The 25,783-nt window shown below is 44.5% G+C and overlaps 1 protein-coding gene and 1 long non-coding RNA gene across 2 annotated transcripts in view; one reads left to right on the forward strand and one right to left on the reverse strand.

The window, feature by feature from the left end:
* On the forward strand, nucleotides 1-7,506 carry SRSF3 (serine and arginine rich splicing factor 3). Its single transcript, XM_074977828.1, has 6 exons — nucleotides 1-114; nucleotides 884-1,091; nucleotides 2,767-2,901; nucleotides 5,018-5,056; nucleotides 6,255-6,341; nucleotides 6,628-7,506. The coding sequence occupies exons 2-6, from the start codon at nucleotides 886-888 to the stop codon at nucleotides 6,653-6,655; spliced, it is 495 nt and encodes a 164-aa protein (XP_074833929.1). The 5' UTR covers nucleotides 1-114; nucleotides 884-885; the 3' UTR covers nucleotides 6,656-7,506.
* LOC142002042 (uncharacterized) overlaps nucleotides 2,771-25,783 on the reverse strand; it is a 26,062-nt gene continuing 3,049 nt past the window's right edge. The window contains exons 2-3 of the long non-coding RNA XR_012642610.1: nucleotides 12,312-12,439; nucleotides 2,771-2,905 (exon numbers count right to left, since the gene is read on the reverse strand). This is a non-coding gene — a long non-coding RNA (uncharacterized LOC142002042). The remainder of the gene's footprint in view (nucleotides 2,906-12,311; nucleotides 12,440-25,783) is intronic.

Genomic DNA, 25,783 nt, shown 5'->3' on the forward strand with positions numbered 1-25,783 from the left:
CTACCGCCATTTTGTCCAGTGAGGAGAAGCGAAGCGGGAGCCCTTTCGGGACCGAGTCGGCGGCGGCGTCGCTAGCGCGTGCTCCCGTCTCGCACCCGCCCACCCCGGGAATCGGTGAGGGCCTCCCCCGGGGTCAGGCCGGGTCCGAGCCGCGACCTGTGGAGGCGGGTGGAGGCTCCGTGGCCCGCCGGCGCCAAACAAAGAGCCGCCGCCATTTTGTGTGGCGGGGCCAGAACGGCGGGGAGAGGGCGCCAGAGGGGGGTTAGGCGCTCGTCCGCGAAGGGGTTGAGGGGGTCCGAAGAGAGGTTCCTCCCTAGGCGGTCCCGGATGGAGCCCGCTTACCTATCTTGGCTGCCCGGAACGGGAACCGGCTCGGGGCCGAGCTGCGCGGGGCGGGAGGTCCCTCGTAACGTGCTCCCGGGTGGGGCGCGCCCGGCCTGGACCGGATGGCTCCGGTCCCTCCTGCGGCGGGCTGGCCATGGTACGCGGCCCGGTTGGAGGCGCAGCTCCGCCTCGCGCGCTGCGCCCGGAACAATGGAGCCCAGCGCGCGCGAGGGCTGGGCGCCCCCTGCAGGCTTTGCTAGTGCCAACTTTCCAGGCTCGACATTTAAGGGCGGGGCGGGGGCAATCGCTGGTCTCCAGGAGCTCGGTTAAAACACCGCTGATCTTATTTTCCTCCTCCAAAAGGGCCCTCCTTGAGTTAACTGTCATTTTAACACAACTGGGGGAGCCTAATCTTTACCCGTCATTATTTATCGTTACCGTATAGTTATCTAACGCTGATGCATTTCAGTGATGTTCTCAGCTTAACCTCTGAGGATTTAGGGAAAATAGGATGAACAGAAGGAAAAAAAATAAACTTGACCTTTTGTTTCTCTCCTAGTGATGCATCGTGACTCTTGTCCGCTGGACTGCAAGGTTTATGTAGGCAACCTTGGAAACAATGGCAACAAAACTGAATTGGAACGAGCTTTTGGCTACTATGGACCACTGCGCAGCGTGTGGGTTGCTAGAAATCCTCCAGGCTTTGCTTTTGTTGAGTTTGAAGATCCCCGGGATGCAGCTGATGCAGTGAGAGAGCTAGATGGAAGGTAATATTTGCTATTTAGAGAAAGTAGTTAAATCAGAACAGAATAGTATGGGCTGTATTAAGCAATTTGTATTCACGTTGATCAAGATCCAGTAACAACATGGTGTTGAGTTTAACTAATCATTCAGCTGTTGAATAGCTGGTATTACTTACCTACTGGTTAAAACTTGTAATGCAGAATAACCATTTTAATTGAGGGAGTTACTGTGTAAAAACGGGTATGTCCACACTTACTAGGCGATAGATGCCTTTGGAGTCTACTTTCTAGGATTCAGTTTAGGTAATTTAGTGGGGACAAGCTAAATCAAACCATCAGGGCTCTAACAGGCAAAAGTAAGGGTTCCCATTGGCCTCCCTCACTGCCAGAAAAATGGATCAGGATATATTGATTCCAGCTATGCAATTGTAGATGGACTTGTGTATCTTAAATAGACTTTTTTGCCTAGTGTAGACATGGCCTAGGCTCTTTGGCATGTGATCTTAGTATTTTATATTCGGGTTGTTGAAGTCAAATGGCAAGTCCCTTGCTGGTGTAATGTTGGTTGGGTTGTGATTTTTGTTTCTGTAGTCAGTGCCTTGTACAACACCCATTTATATAAGCCAAGAAGTCCTTTTTACTCTGTAGTTTTCATTTTGGAGGGGGGGTGTGGAATTTGTATAGAAGACATTCTGTTGGATTAAGCTGCCTCTACCATGTGAATTTGCTGGTAAGTGCCTTCTTTCTTGACCTGAGATAGGAAACTAGAAGTGTAGTACTTGAGCTGAGTTTGATATCATCCCCCCCTCCAAGTACCTGGTATGTTGACACCTAAGTCAGCATTTCACTTTGATTTGTAGGGAATGTTTTTAACTACAATACTTCAGAAGTGTATGTCTTATCACTGCTTTTAAGATGGAGCTAAACTTAGTGTCTTTGAAAACAGCTTGTTCAGTTGGAAAGCCAAGAAAAGATGGTTCGGGTGAGCAGATCGGGGAGTAGAGGGGTGGGAGTGGAGGGTAAAGAATTAGATTAAGCCAAGTAGGCCAAAGAGCCCCTATAATGACACAAGTGACAGTTTAGTTTTCTTGTAAATTGCGCTACATGGAGAGAGATGCAGGATTTTTTTGTTCCATTAGAAAGGGTATTAGAGAAGCCAGACTTCTAGTATACACAGTAAAATCTGTTTTAGGTATTGAATCAGATTGTCTTGAGGGTAGGACAGCAATGTTGTGAAGGGCTGCTCCATACCACAGTTTGAGTTAATAGTAAATCTACAAATTCCACCCCCAAAAAACACTTGTGCAGACTCTCTCCTTGTTTTTGCCTCCCTCCTTGAGTAGCTTTGGGCATGAGGCTCTGGTCACCTGTGAATGACCTGTTTAGGTTGTGTGCATTTGACAAAACTCAGGAACTTGAAAGGGACCTCCTAGAGGTCAAGTCCAGTCACCTGAATTTGATCTCTAGAAGTCTCTTCCAGTCCCCTGTACTCCTGGCAGAACCAAGTATCTAGACCGTTCCTAACTGGTGTTTGTCTAACCTGCTTCCTCCAGTAATGGAGATGCCACGTTCTTCCTAAGCAATTTATTCCAGTGCTGAATGTACACAAGGAATCTTACATTCTCCAGAGTTATGTCGGCATGTCTTCAGAGCAGACAATTTGTTGGTTAGAGTATTAACAGTAACCCCTTTTTCCTAGAACACTCTGTGGGTGCCGTGTCAGGGTGGAGCTTTCTAATGGTGAAAAACGGAGTCGTAACCGTGGTCCGCCTCCATCATGGGGTAGGCGTCCTCGAGATGATTATCGCAGAAGAAGTCCTCCGCCTCGTCGCAGGTACCTTAGGTTGAAGACCATGCATAGAGCTATTGAAATTGTTACCATTTAGCATCATAGAAGCAGGCTTTCTTTAAGTCATGTTCATGTGTAACATCTTAAACATCCTGATCACAATTTGGAGCTGCCAGACACGCTATAAAATCAAGAGGAGAATATATAGTGTATTGAACATTGGCTTTTGTCCTTAGGTCTCTGTGTAAGTTGATAGTCAGTGCCCTCTGCCCTGGACTTACCCTTTTCCTTCCTAAAATCTGCACATCTTCTAGTCACTTTCCCTTTCTTCCCATACATCTGTGTAGGCTGTTCCCTTTCCTTGACTCCATAATAGCAAACATTACATACAGCAACTTAGCTTTTCCATGTAAATTCATTTCTCCACTGTGTAACAAATCATAAGGGCCATGAAGGTAACTGTTTAATGTTTAAACAAGCAACAGTTGCTTTCAAACGTATAAATCCAATTTGACCCTAGTAAAGAGTTTAAAACATCTTGTGACGCTATCTGTAATTTGAGTTTTGCAAACCAAATCTAAAATTAGCAAGGTTTTTGGTAACTGCCGACTTCTTGGATCCAGACTAACTTGTCTGGATGTTGCATAACATGCGCTTCTCAAACCTACAACATGATTCGTACAGGGCTGAATTTACCTATTGCCAGGTGAGTGAGGTCCTCACAGGGTAAGCTTGAAACCATCTCCCCTTTTGGTTATTAAAAAAACCACAGTAGGAATATGTTAGCTGATAGATGGTTGTACTGATGGCTTGTTTTTCATTTTTTATGCTTTTTGGTCCATCTATTAATAAAAATGAACCCGTTACAGAGTCACCATCATGTCTCTTCTCACCACCCTCTGAGTCTGCATTAGCCAGTCAACTAGCCCTTTCAGCGTCATGTGACCAGCGCGCCCCATTCAGCTTGGCTGGTGTCGTTTCACATGACCCAGGCATGGCCAGTCGTCAGGTTGCACCGCCCTTTGGTTCCCGAGCATGCTGTTTTCTCTCAGCCTTCTCTCCAACCTTAACCAAATCGGCAGCAGCCACCTCGACCGCCCACACATTCCCGGCCAATCAGCTCAGCTGTTTATTTACCAAATGTCTTCACAACAACTACAGCAGCAGCCTTCGGCTAACAAAAAAGCAGGAAAAATCCACAACACCCCCTTCGCCAACCAACTAAATACAACGCAACATCTGGCAAAACCTTTTCAGCAAATTCTTCTTGGCAGTCAGTCCGGCAGCCTCACCTCACCATTTCTAGCTTGTTGAAACCAAAAACTAGTAAGTTTTTCCTGCTTATACAGTTTACTGCTGGTTAAAATAAGGAGTAAGCGGCTTATAAGTAATTATTTTTCTCAATCAAAGGCTGGCTGTGCATAATTGAGTGGTAACGTACATATGTTGCTTGAAAAAAACTTTTAAGGGTGATAAGGAAACATTTAATATGTATAGAACCAAAAATAAATGAGGTATTTGCATGTGAGATGCCAAACTAAATTTTTAATAAAGCTCTAACAAATTTAGCTTTCCTTGCAAATCTGTCAAGTCCTATCACCTTTAAATGGTTTTACTAACAGTTTTCAAAACTTAAAACAATTACTTTTTGGGATGAACTGGGCCAAGCTAAAGTTAAGTCTAAACACACTCTATGGCATTTCAGAAAATGCCTTTCACAAATATGCAGTTCTACTGTAGCACTTAATGGCATATCCGTATTTACACATAGGGCATTTTCACTTTCTTCACTTGGTATCTCTTATCATGGACCTTTTGGCTTGCATGGGTTCCAAAACATCGGTTTTGCTGTTTTTTTGGAACCACTTGTGGGACTTTGGTGTGGTGTTCTGGGCAGTGAACTTAGTTGAAGTGGAAGTTTTGCATTGGACAGGTCTGCTGTGAAGCATTTAGTTAGTGAATTCTTGGTTGGACAAGTGCTGTTCACACTGAGCTTTGTTTTTACTGTTACTCTCCATGCACTTTTACTGGACGATGGGTGCCAGTTGTTTCTTGGCACGTTCACTGGGCCCAACAGTGAGTTTGACAAGTTGGGAAATACCTCACACCATTAATGTTAAAGAAATTGATAAAAAGCCTCATTTTCTATATCTGGTTCTAGATCACCACGAAGGAGAAGCTTTTCTCGTAGTCGGAGCAGGTAAGCAACAGTTTAAAATGAGCTCTTAATTTCATCCAGTGCTACTTTCTATGGATTTTTCTCTTTGTAAAATCCTTGAGTGTATTCACTCAAGTGTCATTTAAAGTAGTTTACAAAACAGTTGTGGTAAATGTTGCAAATACTAAAGACTGTTTGTTTTAATTTGTTCCAGAGTTGAGGGGTAGGAAATATTTCCATTCCTTTGGATTTACTCCATGATTGTTAATTTTTTAGCATTACTGTATGAATACAGCAGTTCTCAGACTGTGGGATTGGGACTTGGGCTTCAGCCCCAAACATCAGGTTCAAGTCCCACCCAGTCGATTAAAATGTCGTCACAGGGCTCTTTGGGGTCCCATTGGGATGTAGTACTGTTACGTAATTTTAAAAATCTGTTTGCTTAAATGTAAGCATATGGTAATAGTTTCAAGCAATATCAAAATTCAAGTTGATTATTCCTCAACTATATGAGGAAGGAGTGGCTATTGTCACAGCTGCCTTTATTATTGGAAAAGCTTCCTGATTAAATTGTCCCCAAAATTAAGAGAATTGAGTAAATTCTTTAAGGAGAAGTGGTAGAGGGCAGTGCTGAAACTAGCCATACTAAACATGAGGGCAGTGATATTTGAAAGGCACTTTGATAGTAATGTGGTAAGCAGTACACTGCAAAGATTGAAAGGCTTCTAATATCCTTGTTCACTTGCAGCCCCTGAGGGGACGGCCCTAGTTCCATGGAGCAGTTGTTTTCTTGCAGCTCGGCTCGAGGGGGGTTTGCTACATGGCAGCCCTCTCTTGCACAGCTTAACTTTGTCCTTTTTAAAATGGTTGTAGGCCATCTCCTTGCTGTTCCTGGCTCACAGACCAGTGCTTGCAGATCCCCACAATTCCTAGAACTCCTTCAGTGTGCCAGCCTCATTGTGGATTACACCTTTCCCAGGGATTAAGCCATAGACCCTTCTGTCTTCTGGGATCAATTCCAACAGACTCCAGAAGTAAACTCCTCCTTTGGTGTGACACCCCTTCTAGATAACCACACTTTCTTGGGTTAAGCTCTAAGCCCCTCCACCTCCAGGGATGGTACCATTTGTAAAACACTTTAATAGACTCTGCCTGTTTGTGTAGTAATGGTTCATTCATATTCATGTAGTCCAGTTAAAATTTATCACATGGATATTTCTTTCATTGTAATCTCTTCTAGGTCCCTCTCTAGAGACAGAAGAAGAGAGAGATCACTTTCACGGGAGAGAAATCATAAGCCTTCCCGTTCCTTTTCCAGGTCTCGTAGGTAAGGGTATTGTATTTTCTCAAATGTTTGGAGATGAGCCTGTTTAAAAATTGTGGCTAAGCAATTTCATTTTGAAAGACTTATGCTATCAAGGAGAGCTTGTCTACTGTGAATATTTTTTTTCTTTGGTACTTCAGGTGAGTTTTCCCCTCAAACTCAAGATCAGTATAATATTTATAACTTCATCCACTTGATGCATTGTTTAAAGCACTTGTTTCAAGTATGTAATTTATGGTTGGGTTGGAAATCATTTCCCTAAGTAAAATCTGTTCTATCTCATTTTTAGTCGTTCTAGGTCAAATGAGAGGAAATGAGACCTCAGGAGGAGCTGTGTACAGGAAGTCCATTAAATCTGAGCACAGGAGGGAGGCGTATGTACAGAACATTGTGTTTTGTTTGAGACTTATAACGCTTGGTGCATTTTTAAAATGTTTTAGCTGTTGAACTTTGTTTCTTGTATCTCCGTAACAGGTGGCAAATGTAAAGATGTGAATCTGTATATGGTTCTGAACAGATCATATGACTTGTAATAAACTTGTTTTACAATGTACCCATATGTTTAACTTTTACTTGCTTTGAATGGTGTTCAGTTTATCTTGCATAGACAGAATATAGTTCTCGTGTCCTGGAATGTTTGCTGGGTATCCAATATAAATAACTTTTGAAAAGAAGTTTGCAGGGAATATTCATTGTAACAAACATCTGTTAAAACCTCAAGCTATTCAGTCTATTCCCAGGACAATATGGGTGATTCCTAATAGATTTTGGAAGGCAGGCAGAAATTGCAAACCAGTAGTAAGTAAAGGAAATGACTGAATTGTAAGCAGTTTTGTATTGGGCTTCTTGAGAAGTTGTGGACTTCCTATATGGGAACTTTGAAGAGCTACATTTATGTAAAATGTAGATTTTTGCCCCTTCAGCCTAGGTAACTTTGTACTTATAAGGATCAGAGATTTCTAAAAATGATAGGCCTAAAATGCAATTTGTTTTAGTTAACTAACTGTGTACTCCAGTATTTGAGCAGACCAAATTGCACAGCTGGAGTGGATGGCTTGAGTGCATATGGGTACATTGTAGAAGTGAGAACATTTCTTTACTGTGCAAGAATTTTCATGTCACTTGTAAATGTTTTGTGAGAAATCCTTGATTAAAATTTTGGTTAAAATTTTGTTGTAAGCATTCAACTTCTGAATAACATTTCCATGCAGAACACATTTATATCTGGATCATTTAGGCACATCTTAGTTCAAATTAGTGTGTCAAGGGAAAAGGGGATTGCCTTACATAATACATCATATATTTGGAATAATGAGCTAGTAGTGACTACCACATTTCAGTTGTAAAATGCAAGTCCTTGAGAAGCTATTTGATGCTTTGAAATAGCTAACTCTTCCATGACCTAAGAAGAGTGATCCCATGATGGCTGGGCAGTCTGTCAGGATTACTCTTAAATTCAGGGCTTAATTTGCTCCTCATAATGAAATGTGTTCAGAAAACACTTCAGTGAATAATGGTATGAACATCTCCCATTCCATAACAGAGTTGGCAGCCTATTTAAAAATCAGGGATTCCAAATTTATCAACCTAGCTCTGTCACTTATGTCCATGAAATCATTGTTTGTAAAGTGAAGTCTTGCTTAGAGATTCCACTCAGGGTGTAAAAATTCATGTAGTTGGAGCACCAAACTGCATAATGCTTCTTTTTGTCCTATGTCTGGGGAGGTGTGGGATTCGTAATCAGTCTTTTTTGTGCATTTAGATTAAATCCATCATACTTTGAACAATTGTGTGGTTTAATTTCCTTAAATGTCTCTAAGGGTGCTGCATCAGATTTACATCAATCTTGAAGTATTAATGCAAGGAATTTTTATACTATTGCTGTTCTGTTCTAGGACTTTAACAAGGAAATACAGATGTTAAGAGTTAATACAATGGAGAGGTGTGCACAGGGTACAATTATAATCACTCATCAGTAGCAGCTTCAGCTCTGAGGCTGACATTCCATGTTCATCAACCATCTGATGCAGTGGGGCTTGTTCATGACTAATATCAGTAGACCCTGGCAACTGCTCATGATAGCTTTTGTTTGGTCTGCTTCTGATTAAATACCCCCAAAAAGTAGGCAGATATGTCAGTGGGCAACTATTCCACTTTCTATGCAAGACTGTTGCAGTTTAGCTGGAGGAAAATCTCTTAAACCCTGAACACATCCACAAATGGGAATGAAGTTGTGTATCTTTGCAAAATTTCAGTGCTTTCTACATATTTTCTAGATTGACTACTCAAATCTGGTTTTAATAAATTGCTGCTGCATTGCCGTAAAAGCTACAGCTGTATATGAACTTAATCTCTAACTGTGACATTTTAGATAACATTCTAAAATGGAGATGGTGTGGGTATCTTTTGTATGTCCAGCATTTCACCTTAGCCTCCCTCTCCAGAACAGTGCATACAGGTCTTGTGGCCTGTTGGAGTTTGTGTAGTGTCTGGAGTCTGGTAACAATCAGGTCTCAACTACTGAAGAAAGTTAACCTAAAATAAGCTACTCTAGCTACAAGAATAGCAGAGTTGGCATCAACCTCTTATGTCTAATTTCTATGGCATATCTAGTGCAGGAGGTGGATGGGAGAAACTCTCTTGTTGACTTCCCTTACTCTGACCTGTTTGAGTAATAGGGCTGACAGGAATGTGTCATCGATATTGGATTTAGCCATCCTTACTTGACTTGTCCAAATAGTGGGAAACTGATATTCTAGCTCTGTCTTCAGGTAAGTGAAGACAAGTCCAATATTGAAACAGTTGGCAGTGTGTATTGATTTAATAAGGTAGTCAGTATTTGTAGTAGTACCATACTGATTTGTTCTTAGGGGGTGCCCTCTTACTTTTAAGGAATATTCTGGCTTGGAGGTGTTCAGTCATAACCCCACAGATGGGGTGAAGCTACCATTGATGCCTCAGCCAAGCATATACACCAAATGTCTGCCACTTATCCCTTCCAGAGTTACCAACACCTCCCTAAGAATCAGGTTGATCAGCTATCAATGGACTCTCAAATAGGGTGACATGAAGATGTCCTATTTGTTACTAAGTGACTGCCAGGAAGAGTATGTCCTCAGTATCAAATGTTCCTTTATCACTTGGTACCCCCTAGGAAAACACCCAGGCACCTGTGATATGTATCCGATTATCAACCTTTCCACTCTATCTCTTGGGAGTCTGATTTATGTACCCCAAGATTTACCTTGCTTACAAAACTCACATTAAAGCTTGCTTCTGCTAAAACTTTAGTTTGTACTGACTTTACTATTACTTCCTATGTCGCCTGTTGGCTAAATAGGCAACTCTCAAGCTGAGGGCTAGTCTAGGCAACCTTAAAGGTGTATATGTAGCACTTGATTAGGCTAAGTCTCCCCCATGGCAACTTTGAAGTATCAGACTTCAAAGTGCCAGATTGCATGTAGCTGTGGGTATTTTGAAGTGCCTTTACTCCTCAGCCTAAGTGAGTTAACATGCCCCCTGGAAGACACTGCATCGCTGGTTGAAAACCACTGACTTGGCTGATTTAATATAAAACAAGTGCATTCTGTTTTGCAAAGGAGGGAAAGTCAGTGCACTACAAGTGTGGTGGTGTGGTTCAGATTTGTCAACCAAATATGAAGGACCAAATGAAATTAATAGGCAGCAGGTTTAAAACAAGAGGAACTATGTATTCACACAATGTACAGTCAACCTATGGAACTCTGCCAGGGGATATTGTCAAGCCCAAGACTAGAGGTTTTAAAAAAAAAAAAAAACCCATAAACCTAGATAATTTCCTAGAGGACAGGTCCATCAATGACTGGCTATGATGGCCATTCCTATGTCTGCCAAGCACAACTGGCAAGAAAAGGTCCTGTTGTTTGGGATACAGCCAGTATGAGAGTGACATCTTTGAGTACTGAAAGTCACTTCATTACTGGCTCTGTACCAGCAAGGCCAAACATCTGTTTGCATCACTGGAGTTTAGTACAGTTTCAACACTGATCAATGCACAGCTGCTTGGCTTGATGATTCTGTGAGGAGAGCAAACAGGTCCAGCATAGAAGATCCGAATCCTCAAAAATATTTAGGTGCTGAAGTCCTCAAAACACTGGGCAGGGGAGATGCATTACAAACTTCTGACCTGATCCAGGAGTGGAGATTTCTCACTAGAGAAGAGCGTTTTAACATTTGATTCATTTTGGCCATTTCAAATGAGCAGCCCTGCTTGTCTCAGACTGTTTTTCCCCTTCTGACGCTCCATCTGCCAGATCCTTCTGCCTTGAGAGTGAGATGAGGGAGCCATCTCTAGACTATCAGAAGCCCTATTGAGTCAGTTTTTGAACTGTCAGTTCCCTTAGTTCTGGATAAAATCTGTTGACTTTCTCTTGGGCTCCCAGCCCATTCCTAACATCTCAGTTGTCTAGCAGAATGTTGGTCGCCCAGGGGCAGGTTGGCCAGAATATATTTTTAGCCAGTTAGATCCTCAACAAGTGTGTGCTCAGAAACCTAGTTTTGTGTGGTTGAATTTCTGCTAGATAACATAGCCATTAAAGTTCAGACTCCCAGCCTTTCCATAGGGCATGGGATACTGTACTCCAAACCTCACTTCTTAGAACTGATAGAGTTCACACATCCCAAGATTTCTGTACAATGCAACCTCTGCAGAGAAACAGATTCCAGTGTCAGGATCTTCTGTCCAAAGGATCTAGTGATTGGCTTCAGCATTTCTTTAGAGCCACAGAACACAAAGACAGAAAGACCTGGAACGAGTGTTCTCTTTAATTTTTTCCCATCTATGGGCAGAATAAATTTTATGTTTGCCAAGGCATGTGCAGATATGCACCACCAATAGAAACATATGCTGCCAGCTGCAGGTGCTCTGTTAAATCAGCTGGATAGAATCTCTCCAGGGTGGCTGCCCAAGCACTCAATTTACAGAACACTGCCTGGAATGCTTTTTCATCAAAAAATTAAAAGGCACATTGTATCATCTCTGCAGAATGCTGGCAGAGTGCTGTAGCCCCCACATTAGGTTTAGAGCAGTATAAGAGGTGCCAAGAGACCCACTTTGATAGTCCCTGGATCTGACATAGTAGATATACTGACACATCTGCATGTCTGACCTCTCATAGGAAATTTTGTTAGCCTGTGTGGACTCATGGGTGTAATCTGTAAAGATGAGTATAAAAAAGCCCAAAATGCCTGCAAACTTAACCAAGGGATGGTAACAGACCACAAATCATGAGGCTGTTTGCTGGATGTGTTGATTTGCATGTGTGCTGGGAGAGCTGTATGTATGGAGATAGAGAGGAGGAGAGTCCCGCAGCGAGCGTCAGTGTGGTTTGGGATTATGTGTACTAGTTGTGTTGTGTGTGTGATGTGCTGGCAGATTTGCCCTGATCTGTGTGGATGACAGTTGGGTCCATGGTTGGGGTAAATGGGCCAGATAATCCACCATCTGTGCAATCTCTGTCATACAACCACTCAGATTTGTGCATGCAAATTAGCTGTAGAAGCAGGGGTGAGCAAAGTGAAATTTTGTAGGTGGGGGTACAGCACGATCGGCTGTTGGGTCTCAAGCTCATATCATTTAAAATGTTACTTTTTTTTGTGTATTCACATTTATATACAAATTAATAAAGTTTTTACATTCTATGGCCATTTTCTTACACACAGCAAAAGGGTTTTATTGTTTTTTCATGTGAACATAACTGAAATTTCCATCGGTTTGGATTACATTAGACAGGTTGGGGGGCCCTGCTAATTGCAGAGACGAAAAGTGGGGACTAATGTAAACAGTTTGCTCACCCCACTGCAGAGTAATGGTGGTGCCTGGAGACCACTGGAGTCTCTCGGCATGGCATAGATCCGTGCCTTCCATAGCACAGGCACACATACATCATAGAATCAAAATGGCTGACAGCTTTAAAAGATTGGAGAGTAACAAACCTGGAGACCCAGTGATGACTGAACCTGATGATATTCTGAACAAAACACTCTCAGCCATACTTGCAGCATCCTCCATCTTCTTCCTGACAAATATTTTAGGCTTCAGAGACAGACACAGCGGGATGTTCCTGGAATCATATTATACAGTTAATCAGCATCTGGGCAGCTGACCTCCCACCTACCAATTCTAAGCAAGGAAGGAGATTTCTCAGGTCAGGATGTGGAGTGGCTTCACCATGGAGTACCAAAATTATCTAGGAGTGAGTAGTGTTATTGGTAGCCAAACCCCATCCCCTCCTCCTCACACACACACACACACACATACATCATGGGCAACAGAAATATCTCTCATGCGCGCGCACACACACACACCCACCCACCCCCCGGGCAACAGAAATACCACACACACATCGTGGGCAATAGAAATACCTAAGGCTTCCCATCTTCACCTTTACCACGCCTCCCTTGGGTTCAGGGGAGTACTTGGGTCCAATAAAGCAGCTATCCCAGCATTTCAGGAGATCTCAGTAACCCTAAATTCCTCTCAACTTGGAATCACCCAAGTGTTGACTTGACCATCGCCCACATGGCATAAATTGAGGTCATCCAGGCTAGCCTAATGCAGGCCAAAGAACCCAGTCTTGCACTGCGTTGAATAAATTGTGGCTGAGCTATCCTTCCAAAATAAATCCAATCCTGAATTGAAGGCTCCAAAGAAAGGAGATTCTATTCCAATGCTCTGTTCCCCTCACTGTAGGAACCGGGAAAGGCTGGGGCCAACTCCCCCTTTTAGACCCTGCAGGGAGAGGAAAGCAGGAAGGGGTGAGTGGCACCAACAGACACTACTTTCCAGAAGGTTCTGGAAGCTCCAGGCCCACACGCATTGATGCACAGGTGGTAAGGAACTTCCATTTCCCAATCCTCCCAATTAAACATTAGGAATGAAAAAAAAATGCATTTTCATTGACCCACTGCCTTTCATCCTGAAAGCATACTGTAGCATGCAGGAGACACAGCTAATGGCAGGTACAGATGCCTCATTCCTGAGCAGGCTGTGCACAGTGGGGCAGCGCGACTCCAGGTCTGCTCCTCTGTTGCTCTGAAGCTGTCATTGGCACATCCCCCTTTCCTATTCTGGATTTCCTTTTACTCAGAATCACACACCTCCCCCTCATCATGACTCAGGGGAAATAGACCATAAGCTGCTGAATCACCCTCGCTATTTGTGATGTTGCATCTCCAAGTAGGGACCTACTATGCTTAGCTTATAAGAATCAGGTGATAGCCCTAGCTGGCCTCACTGGTGGGAGGGGGAAGAAATTACTACTGCAGGAAAAAATATACGTGATTTGCAGTACTACAGTTACTGCAGTTATGGAAAATAAGATGATTTAGGAACTTGGAGAAGAGATAATGCATCAAGTCAAACAGATTTCACTGTCCTATACAGTTACCATTAAAGGGACATAGGACTGATAAAAAACAGCGTTACAGGTTAAACCTTTCTCGTCTAGCGCCCTTCATACCTAACCAGTGCCAGAATGTGTCAGGTGACCAACACTTTTGCTGCTTACTGGGCTCTTAGAAGACATCGAGGGGTAACTTACAGCTGAATAACAGCACAGACCACTGAGAGCCACGACCGGTAGCTGTAAACAAACTTTATGGGACCATGGGAAACTTGGCCACACCCATGGTAAGTGGTCATCTGGATAACTAAAATCATACTGGGTTACGGATGTTGCTGGATGAGTGGGGGTCAACCTATACAATCTCCTAAAAGAGTCCAACTGCAACCCCCCCGCCAATTCCAATTTGTCCATTTAGAGCCCCACATCTCTATGCTTAGCAGAATTGAACATATTTCCTGACACCCCACAGATTTGGATTTGCAAGTACTCAACACCCACAGTTGGCAACAGATTTTTCAAAGCATTTGGTATCCAACAGCTCCCCCTTACATCTCAGAAGTCTTCAAATGAAAGTTCGCTTTAAACATTTTTTATTTTGACGTCTCACAGTCAGCACTATGATAGCTGCGTGTCAGAAGGACGTTTTTGAGGTTAATTACGCCTAGTGATGACCACGTCTAGTTGATGCCAGTGCTTCGAGCGTGGGTGTCTCCACGACACTCTGTGCTGTGGCTTCGTTCGGAAGAATGTGTTTGTGACGCACAGATTGTGGTACATGCACAGTTCAAGGAGACGCTGTCCATTGTCATTCATTTTTCCCACACCGAAGTGTCCTAAGCAGGAAGGCCATGAGGCCCAATCAGCTCCAACTCTTGCATTGAAGTCACCCAAGATGTACAGTTGTTCACGAGCAGGTATTTGCGCTACAGCAGCACTAAGCACGTCATAGAACTTGTCTTTTACTTCTGGTGTGGCGTACAGGGTTGGAGCATAAGCGCTGATCAGGTGGACGGGACCGGCGCAAGTTTGAAGCGTGATCCGAGGAAGTCTTTCTGATCCGCCCATGACTAAATCCACCATTTGTAGAAGGCTGTTTCTGACAGCAAAGCCAACACCATGCTCTCTGGGTTCTTCTTGGGCTTTACCCTGCCAGAAAAAGGTGTAGTCCTTTTCCTTTAGAGATCCTGAATCTGCGAGTCGTGTCTCTTGCAGTGCAGTGATATCAACTCGGAGCCTCTTCAGTTCCTCGTTGATGACAGCGGTCTTTTGGGTGTCACTGATGGCCTGAAAATCTTCAGTCCAGCCGGTCAGCATGGTCCACACATTCCAGCAAGCAAGCTTAAATTGTTGATGTTTTTCATTTCTTGTTGATTTTCTTATTGGTTTGCCTGGTGCCCAAATTTCAGTCACTTGTCAGGTTCAGGAACCTTAAGCCTCACGCACCCAGCGAGGCAGGTGAACTGGCGGGACAGTACCCTATTGGCTGGGGGCTGCCCAGCTTGAGACGGGTGGTGACTGTCCAGTGAGATGCGAGGATCTCTCCCACCGTTGAAGGCAACCCCTGGTGCTCGTTCTCTACGCCAATCAAGCAAGAGCTTATAACCGGTATCTGTTGCCTCCCGTGTTGATGCAATGCTGTTCAGCAATGCCGGAGTACCTCTCCGGGTGCGAGCCTGGGCACTTATTATGGAGACACTGGGCTGCCCAGACACCAGTGTCCCCCTCTCGGCTTTACTGATATAGTCCAAAGGAGAGGATAACCTCCACGTCTGGTACCAGCTCAGCTGCAGGAGTTACCGGGACAGTGCCAGAAGTTGACACCGAACCGCCTTCGGACTCCACTCCAGATTCTCTGTCAGGGTTTACTCCCTTAGCCTTTCTCCTTCCCAGGATAACCCACAAGGCAGTGGGGTGTGGAGAATGTGGATTTGACAACACTGTGGAGAATGTGGAACTGACAACACTGTGGTGCCTACTACTACTATTTTGATGTCTAAATGAGAGCTAAGTTACATTCTTTGGAAAATTTAATTCCATCTACGAAAGCTGAACCCTTCTGAAAACTGTCCATCTGTATCTCTATCCCATTCCAAATTCCCCATGCCTCTGCTGCAGGTGCCAACTGGTACTCAATGCAGCTCTGTAGCAGACATATTTTGAAGGCCAAATAAGGATGTTCTTCATCTTACACTCTCTCCCTCATTAATTATCCTGGACCACACAGCCAATATTGAAGAGTGTGTCAAGTTCTGTCTAATGAGCCTTTTGCTGCATGATAATTCTGGGAAGGGAGGACTGTATGAAAACCCCTTTTTAATTTTTTTTTAGTGGCACAGTGAACGATCCGAGGGACCCAGGTGCAAATCCCGTCAGCCAAGACCAGCTCAAATCTCTTATGACATCCTCCACAAGCGGGGGGTGAGGTGGAGCTTCAAAATTTCATGAAAACAAAAAGCCAACAAAAGTCTCCTGCCTCCAGCCTGACCGCACAGACCACACATAGATTCCATAACAGGGAACAGACTGAGCCAAATGTTGGGGTGGCATGCTGGACCTGCCCTGAAGATTTACAGAGTATTTATGCTAAATCTCATATACGGGGAACAAAATGCAGCTAGCTCTGGGGTGAAACACACCTGTTTCACATGACATTGCAACACTGAACAATAACTTCAGCCAACAAACTGAAGATCTTCTACCATCTAAACTATGGACGAAAATTAACGAAGCAATCATTTACCTTGGAGTGTAGCCAGGATTAAAATCCCAACCCTTGCCAAGAGTGCATTACTACCTTCCACCAACACGAGCAGCCACTGCTTCAGTTTGTGGTTTCATCTGAAAGACTCCACTTTGGAGACAGATCACAGGGCCCACTCTTGGTATGCAGTGCTGCAAGGGTTATTTTATCCCTGCCAAACGAACAAATGTGCTTTTTGGAGTCAATGTGCTATAATGCCAGATCCAGGTAAATACAGGCAAACAAGACACTGGAACCAAACATAGCTAAGTTATTCATATGTTACTTCCTCATTTCTATTATTCAGAAGTTGGCAAGGCTACTGCTATGGGGTTGGATCTAAAGCCCATAGAATTTAATGTGTGTCTTTCTTGCTGCTTAAGTGGGTGATTTTATGTCTGGGATGATTTTATATCTGATTTCATTATGGATACCACATATAAAAGCCAAAGTTAAATGGCAAATTCATACCGGTGTAACTATAGAATTCAGTGGACTTACTCCTCATTTACATCAACGTACATTGGATCAGCATCAGAGCTCAGAAATTCTGTTCTTATTCAGACCCAAGCTACTGAAATGCAAACTATGAAGCTGCCTCTGTGTAAAGAGCAGTTTGGCCCTGATCAATTGCAGTGTATTTATAAATCACATTGGAGGCATTGTGCTGATTTGTCAACACCATCCAAAAAGCGTGCAACCCACACAATGCATTCTCGTTCATTTCCTAGTCAGAGAGAAATGCCTGGGGAGCACTCAGAGACATTTTGCCAGTGGTGGTGGCATCAGGGTGTGGCACTGGTATCAGAGGTGGCGTGTCGCCCACAGGTGTCACTGTTCAACTGGATGGAAGATCATTACCACCAGCAGTAATTAAAAACATTGCTTTCCCATGCAGGTCATAGACTGTACATGCTGCTTTGCACAGGAACAATCAGAAAACTCCCTTGAGCATGCACTGTACCTACAATGAAACACTATCCACACACAGCCTGAGAACCTTTATGGGAACCTAAATGTTGCCAATCATACCCAGAGGCACAGTATTTGAATCCAGCATTTGCTCAGATTGTCTCAGGCCGTAACAATGGTTAAAAACATCATCTCATTTCCTGACTAATCCAGATGTTATTTAAAATCACATTAACAATGCTATATTTATGCCAGGAGGTGGTGATCTAGGCAGAACTGTTTAGCTGGTGCACACAAGATAGCATATTCCATTGAGATAAAATTTTAAGGCAGATTAAATGAATCAGCTTGTTTTGTGTGATTATTATAAGCTCCAGTCAGGCCTGATCCAAACTTTGGATCAGGTCCTTGGTGCTTTACACTTACAAAAAGTCAAAGGCCTGATTCTGAGCTTATGTATTTCACAAGGTGTGTCTGCAGACTTTGTTGGGGTTACACCAGATTGACATGGTTATAAGAAAGCAGAACTGGGACAACTTTTCCCCAGCAAACCCCACGATAGCCCTTAATCTATAAAGCTAGGGCCAGAGCTTGCTTCCTTGACATCAGTGACAAAATTCCTATTGGTTTTCTGATGCAGGATTGAACTCAGCGTTAGCGTGCATATGGCAAACTGAGGCCAAAGGGAGCTGCACAGCTGTAACCGATCTCCTAACGTACCTCATTATGTACAGCTAGGCTCTCTCTCTTAGTCCCAGATTCAGTTTAAAGCTTTGTATAAACAATCAGATAGTCACCCTATACTCCAGGCAGATCACAGTGGCCAAAGCCCACAACTGGAAGCCAGGCATGCCTATCTGTGCTCTCTGCAGTCACAGCCATGTCCCATGCTGAGAAATTTTCAGAAGCCACCTCTGATATTGCCTCACCCAAAAACTCAGCTGTCCGTTGCCCCTCCTGTACACTTTTAGCCTTAACTTCTCGATCTGTACAATGGGTAAAAGGACTTCCCTGCCTTGAAGGGTCATTGTAAGGGTCAATGATTTAGCTGCTTATATTTGTATAGTGCCTTGAAACTGGCACAGTTGCAGCAAAGTCAATGGGATCTGTGTCAATTTCCATCCTCCAAGGGTCTGGCACAGTGTTACTGAAGTTTTTTGCACTCATCTGCATTAACTAAAGTTGCTCCTTAGTTCTCTAGGAGGTGGCAGTTTTGCCATTCTCCAAGACAAAATATTCAAGTGTGACGTGGGTGGAGTGTGACAGGAAAGAGGAAATTGATCCCCCAGTCCAGAGACAGTCACAGCCTATCTGATGGTGCCACTTCTGTCTACGTGAAACTCCCCAGGCTAGTGATACCAAGGCCAATGGACCAGGTAAACACAGATCTGCATCCCCTGCCCTGGCCTATCCCCACTTTCTGCCAGTACTGCCCATGTACAGACCTGCACAACCATTAGAGAGGCAGGGAGCCTCCCATCACCCAGCTTAACTGGACCCCTGTAAGGTTTGGCACACGAACTCTGATTGCCTTTTACTACCGTCACGCAGTGAGAATCTGCTGATCTCGTCTCTTTCGTTGACTCCCAGGAGGTAGTCAGTTCCTGGTAGGATCAGGCCCTTGTTTATTAGGTGAAGGCAGAAGAGCACAATCAAATCATCCGTCCCACCCCCCAAACAATGGGAATTCATTTATCCAGGCATGGGCCATGTCTTGGTTTTGCAGGGAGGTCAACGTGAAGGAGTCAGGCTTTGCAAACAGTACTGGAGCGGCTTGCATTGGAAAGACTCTGGCCTTTGCTAACGGGGGCAGAGGGCATGGCGTCCTGATTTTTAAACCACTAATCATGAGCCAGCTTGAGTTAACAGCTTACCATAGAAGCATCTTTCTCATGTGTGACAAGGAGGGCTAAATCCTCCCTCACTTGCATCATACTCCTCAAGTGGCACTGTTAGATTGCAGTGTTAGGTACGCACCCTATGCAAGGGACCAGCTCTCAGTTACGCTAAGCCAGAGTGGCCCCAGGATGCACAATAGATACTCATCTACTGACCTATCCTGGCAGCGAGTTACAACATTCCCTTCCTGTGCTCAGCTGTGCCAGCTGCCATGTTGGGGACCGAGCCAGAGCTCCATCTATTCTCAGCCCACCTATGGCAGAGGGAATAAGAAGGCACGCTTGGTCCTGCATGCCCAGAGTCAGGTACGATGAGGGTTTATAACCCCATCACCGCCCCCTCTCCCTGTCCTCATTTCTCTTTGCACATGAGCCCAAGTCTCGACATAGAAATCAATGGGACTACTGGCCCAGTTAGGTGCTACTTGGGGAAATAAGAGTGACAGCATTGGGCCCAGTACTTTCAAGCATTGGCATTGCTGTACCCTACCGTGATATGGGACGGGTGGGCTTTACTTTTAATGTGCCCTATGTTATGCATAAGGATCACATTAGGTTAAAGGTGTACCAGTGACTGAGTGGTCAGTTCCCATTCAGTCCAGGTGAGTCCAGGCCAGGATTTACAAAGGTCTTTAGGGGCAGAACAGATGAAGAAAAGCCTCTAGTGGGATTCACAACGGAGCCTACACAGATCAAGAGCCTGTTTCACAATGCCCTGCAACCAGAAGCCTCAAACTCCTTCTCCAAAGCCCTTTATAAACCTGGCCTAGCACAACCAGAAAGTTCTTGCCCTCGAATGGCTGTTTGGTGATGCCGTGTGAAATCAGCATAGTGGGTCTAACCCAGTGATGGGCAAGGTAGGGTAGTGAGCAGGCCTCATCAGTGGCCTCTGTGGGTTGCAAGACTGTCATAACCAAAACAGTCTCCTAGGACAGGGCAGTTTTGCTAACCACTTGTGCATCTAGAATTTGCAGGATTAACCAATTAAACCATAGCAGCATTGCAGTTGACTGGATGCAGAGGAATCATAGAATCCTAGGGCTGGAAGGGACCTCAGGAGGTCATCTATTCCAGCCCCCTGCTTCAAGCAGGATCAACCCCGTCTAAGTCATCCCAGCCAGGACCTTGTCAAGCTGGGACTTAAAATCCTTCAGGCATAGAGAATCCACCACCTCTCTAGGCAACACACTCCAGTGCTTCACCACCCTAAAGGAAGTCCATGGCTCTCACAGTCAACATTGTGTGCAAGCAGCACGCACCTCATTTCACCTGCCCTGGCTTTAGAGGTGAGTCACTTTAATAATACTGGTGTGAAAAAAACTGTATGGACAGAAACTGGCAACCCTGCACGTAGGCAAAATTAAACCAAGTGTTTGCAGGCCGCTCATAGAACCCCAATGGGCTGCACGTGGGCCAAATTAGCAATCACTGTTTCATTCACTAGTGATTCACCATTCTCACAGCAAAATGACGGACCAAGCATTATTATTTGATCAACTACAATAGGTTAACAACATAGTAAAACCATCCTGATTGGTTAATATTGTATCACACAGTGTTTTAATATCATATGCTGTGAAGAGCTGCAGGAGACATTACAGAACCACTTGCGGCCTGCAAGCATCTATCTGAGTATCACTGGTCTAAACTTATTCCTAATGGCTTGACCAGCAAAGCCACAAACAAAAGCTTTTAGTGATGGTCCTGGCCCAGGACAGAACTGGCCAGAGAGACTGAAGTACGCTGGACACCCTGGTGTGGTTAGGAGAGAGGACAGGGTTTTGGCAAAGATAAATTTCATCGTAGACCAAGTTTTGGGATTAAAAGTTTTCATTTTGTTTCAGTTTTTGAAAAGCAGAAGCCTTTCACCACCCGTGCTCCAAAGGCTACCCCCTGTCACTTACGGTGTAGTAAATCTAAAACGATGGATCAGCACTGGCATTAAGAGCTAGGCCTGGGAGCTGTTTTCTGGGGCCTAATCCTATGATGTCCTGAACGCTTTCAACTTCTCTTGACCCAGCCAGGAGATAAGGGTGCTTACCACCATGCCAGACTGAGCTGTGTAAATGTGCATGTGAGTGCCCTCTCATAGCCTCTGTTGTTTCTTCATCATCTTGCCTTAGTTTCATTTCTGGGGCTCCTTAAAACACTCCTCACAATACACACGTTTAGCTTCAAACTCTTCCAATCAAAATCAGTTTCATCCTTTCACACCCTACCTCGCAGGAGTTGTCTTCTACGGCCCTGCCCTGTCCCGCCAGCCTGCTCTGGCGCTATCTTCTTTCCCTCGCTCTTAAGGCTGAGAGAGGTCATGGCTCATTCTTCCCCTATTTCCTTCTCCCTTACTCATCACAGGTGCACTGGAGCCTACATCCTCTTAAAGTAGCCAATCATGCAGTAGCAGGCCCATAAATCGGCAGTGATCAGGAGACAGACTGAAGACACTTAGCAACCATTCCACAGCTCAAACAGCTGAGCCCTGCTGCCGCTCCTTCGGCAGGTGTGGTGCATTTCGCTTAGGCCTGGTTTTTCCTCTCTCACTGTGGCAAACGGTATGAATTAGAAAATAAAATATTCAGACCTTGCAGGTCCCTCCTGCAGCCTGATTCCAGGCCATTGTAACAATGAGTTTTTTCTCTACCAGCCAAAGCGTCCCCTAAGCTCATCCTGGAAAGTTCCTGAACCAATTACGTTAATGACCACGAACAAGCCTCCAGACCGATCTTGGGTGGAAATGAGTTAGGCGGCAAATGAAACGAACAATTCATGCTCCAGACTCACTGGATCCAGCAATATTTGCAGTGAGGCAAAGGCCTTGCTTTAAAGAATGCCTCATAGAAGCATCCAGGCTTGGCAGGATTCTGTTTACATGCTACTGGCTCTGGTGTCTCATCAACATGCCTTCATAAATGGAGCAAACAATGGCTGAATATGGCAGGGAAAGAGTCAATGAGCACAATCCAAGTTTTTTTAGGGGCAGAGTTAATGAAGCATTCAGCGTTTTGTCATTCTTGTCTTTCTTTCCTGGGAAAATCCTATTAGTATAAAATCACTTAATAGGGCACTTCAAAGAACAGATGGGAAAACATCCTTCACTCCGTTATCAACGCCATTCAGCCGCACAGTGGATTTTTGCTGGAGCACAAGAGTTTCATTAAGTGTGTTCACATTTCCAGCTTGAAAAAAATAAAAGCTCATTAGCCACCATAATGGGAAACGTTGGAGATTTTAATCTTGCTGAATAGATTTTCAGAACCTGAACATTCATGGATGTGCAGACATTGATCCTTGTGCAAAGGGGACATCTACCACTGCCCACCTGGCCAGGTAGCTTTCAGCACAAGGGATAACAAGAAGCAGGAAAATGGGAAATTGGACCAAAACTATCGTCTGTCAAATGCAGTCTGTTTCAGAACAAAACAGCCAGCCTCTTGCTGTTGCTAGAGAGAGGCAGGAATTCAGGTACATCCCAGTCCAATCCTGTGAGCTGCTGAGCTTGAAAACAGAGCTTTTCACAGGATCAAGTCCTTATCTAACAGAATGGAAAAAGTAGTGCCGTTCCTCTCTGTTCTTTGCCATTTCTGCTTTGGAGATGAGGCCTTGCTTCTGCAGGTCTCCCTCAAGAGAAACTCCCAGTGAGCAAAGCGAAAGAGAACTCAAGGATCCCGTAGTTCTCCTATTCAGTGCAGGCACGATTTAGCCTGGGGACACTTCAGTTACATATTAATGACCTCTTGCACCTTACAAAAATCATCTTTAAAATCCTCAACTGTAGAGACACAGTACATACATGCAAGCTTAAAAAATCATCGTTGCTGCAGTTCAGGTTGGACATAAGACACGGGGTGTGATTCATCACTCCTAAAACATGAGGGGCCAGATTCTCACTCTGCTTAAGCTGGTGTCAGTCCATGGGGTTAAACTGAGCTCCATTGATTTACACCAGCTGAGGATCTGGCCTTCAATTCTGACCTGACAGAGTGTTCCCCTCACTGCAGGGAGATCAATGACCCCACGAGGTACAAAGAGGCAGAGATTCCAGCCTGCAACGCCAGGTTTAAAACACAACCATCTACCAGCATAACTAGAAGCTTGTCTATACTTACCAGGAGATTGACCCATTCAGGGTCAATCTTCTGGAGTTTGATTTTGCACATCTGGTACAGACATGCTGAAGTGATCGTTCTGGGGTCGGCAGTTGACACCTGTACTCCTGCTCTTGCAAGGAGTAAGAGAGACGGATGGGTGAAATGCTCAAGTCAACCTCCCTCAGTGAGGACAGACCTTACAGTCAACTGTAGATACATGGATTCTGGCTACATAATTGAGGTAGGTTGAATTGTGTATCTGCAGTTGACTGTAAGGTCAAGTGTAGACAAAGCCCAGGTCAGTCAGAGTGTGATTAGTGACTGGCAGAGATGTGCCAGCCAAAGTCTCCAGCACAGATGCAGTTATACCCATAGTGTTACCCTCAGGAGTCCTGGAATAAGCTAGACTGGCAAAAGCACACTGGTAAAGCTGAATCCGTAGTGGGCTCATTTGGTCAGTGTATTATAGCTATTTCTGCAAAACACAGATGTGGCTTTTTTCCTCATTAGGCAGGGGCTGAACCAGAGCCCAGCCCCAAACCCACTCAGTTTCAGGGCGTCTGACACCACCACTTCAATTTTACAGCCCAGAGCCAAGCTCCCCCATATCCCTCTGTCGTACATGTTAAGAATGGATGGAACTCGGTTTTGAGAGAAGGTGCATTGTTGCTGGGACTCCGGTTCACACTACTCAGTCAGATGTTTGGGAGCCAGCCCCACATGACAAATAGTTGCTGGAGGAGAATGAAACTGGGCTTTGAGGAAACATGTTCAGGCATGTTTTACAGCTAGACTCAGCCACCTCTTCGAGCATGAGTCCCACATCGGCTCACTGATGAGCAGCAGGTGACTCACAGACACTGCCCTCAGCAATCAAGTGCTAGGCTCCTAAATTTCCCTATAAGTCTGGAACAAGTCCCACAACCCGCTCAGCCGGAGGCCGAGTACGTGTGCTGAGGTCTCTGTTAACAAACACAGAGCATAAAGAAAAAACACTGTCAAAGGATTAATAGGATTGTTCTTTATATAGCATTACGGGGGGGGGGGGGGGGTGATGTGGCGTGACACCAAGCACCCAAAAGTCATGGCTCTGACCCCCCAGGCTCATGAGTTTAGTTTAAAATCTACAAGAGCTTAAAAGAAGTTTGGAAGTTTTTGGCTTTCTGAGCTTTCTGGGGTCAGGTTTGTTTGTTCTCCTGAATCAGGGAGTGGGGAAGGTCTTTTTTAAAATAAAAGGTGAGATTCTTGCATAGCCGTTGGACTGTCTCCAGGAAAACGAATCTGTAAGAGACTCATACTAACAGCCAGAAGAGGTGGCAACACTAAAATCTTGGCTACATGAGAACAGCTCCATCCCTGCCCCTTTGAACGGACAGTCTGTCTGTAACTCAGCAAAGCATTACCACTGGTGGCAAGGGAAGAAGGGAGCTGTAAAGACAAGGAGAACCTCAGCGAGAGCTCGTGGGACAAGTAGATCTGCCACTTAGAGCTGTGTCAGTCAGTTCTGATGGGTGAGAGTCATCCACATCGCACGGAAGTGGGAATAGGACCTGAGTCCTATTTAATTACATGGGAAGTGGGAGGGATTCTTCTCTCTTGGGGGTCAGCAAACCAAAACAGGAAGCTATGCTTAGCTCAAACAAGCCAGTGGGATCCATACAGGGGAAAGTAAGTGAGAGTTAATGGGGCCTGCGACATAGGGCACCTCAGAGGAGATAATGTAATGATCTCTTCTGGCTTTGAACTATGGAAAGGATGAAAGGATCAGTGCAGGAATCACTGGATGAAAATTTACGGCCTGTGTCAGCAGGAGATCAGCCACGGGACAGCATCCTGAGAGAAAGCTAGAAGAGGTGACAGCAAGTTCCCAGAGGATGCCAAAACATTGTATGCACCGCACCTAATAATTATACGTATAATCTCCTTCACCTCTCAGTTACGGCAGAACAAGGAGGACCTGCCAATGGTTAACCAGAGCAGTGAACTCAAGTTAGGTGAGCAATTTGTCCCGGGATGCTTTGGCCCCACTCTTCCAGGGTATTTAGACAATTAATTCTCATTGTCAAAACAAAAAGCAGTCAAGAGGCACTTTAAAGACTAGCAAAATAGTTTATTAGGTGAGCTTTCGTGGGACAGACCCACTTCTTCAGACCACAACAGTTATGGTCTGAAGAAGTGGGTCTGTCCCACGAAAGCTCACCTAATAAACTATTTTGCTAGTCTTTAAAGTGCCTCTTGACTGCTTTTCGTTTTGATATTGTATAGACTAGCACGGCTCCCTCTCTGTTACTAATTCTCATTGATTTCAATCAGAGCCTAAAATACCTTTGAGGGTCTGGGCCTCAATGCCATTGAAAATCTGACCCTGAGTGCTATGCAGGCAGTTGAGAAGCTTTGTTGAAATCAAACTTCACAACATATT

This window comes from Carettochelys insculpta, chromosome 26 (assembly GCF_033958435.1).
Source record: "Carettochelys insculpta isolate YL-2023 chromosome 26, ASM3395843v1, whole genome shotgun sequence".
Taxonomy (NCBI): Eukaryota; Metazoa; Chordata; order Testudines; family Carettochelyidae; genus Carettochelys; species Carettochelys insculpta.

Bases quoted from the DNA above. Each gene is read 5' to 3' on its own strand.
- SRSF3 (XM_074977828.1), top strand. From the start codon at position 886: ATGCATCGTGACTCTTGTCCGCTGGACTGCAAGGTTTATGTAGGCAAC. The intron at 1,092-2,766 runs GTAATATTTGCT...CCTTTTTCCTAG, and splicing joins GTGAGAGAGCTAGATGGAAG to AACACTCTGTGGGTGCCGTG. The intron at 6,342-6,627 runs GTAAGGGTATTG...TCTCATTTTTAG, and splicing joins TCCTTTTCCAGGTCTCGTAG to TCGTTCTAGGTCAAATGAGA.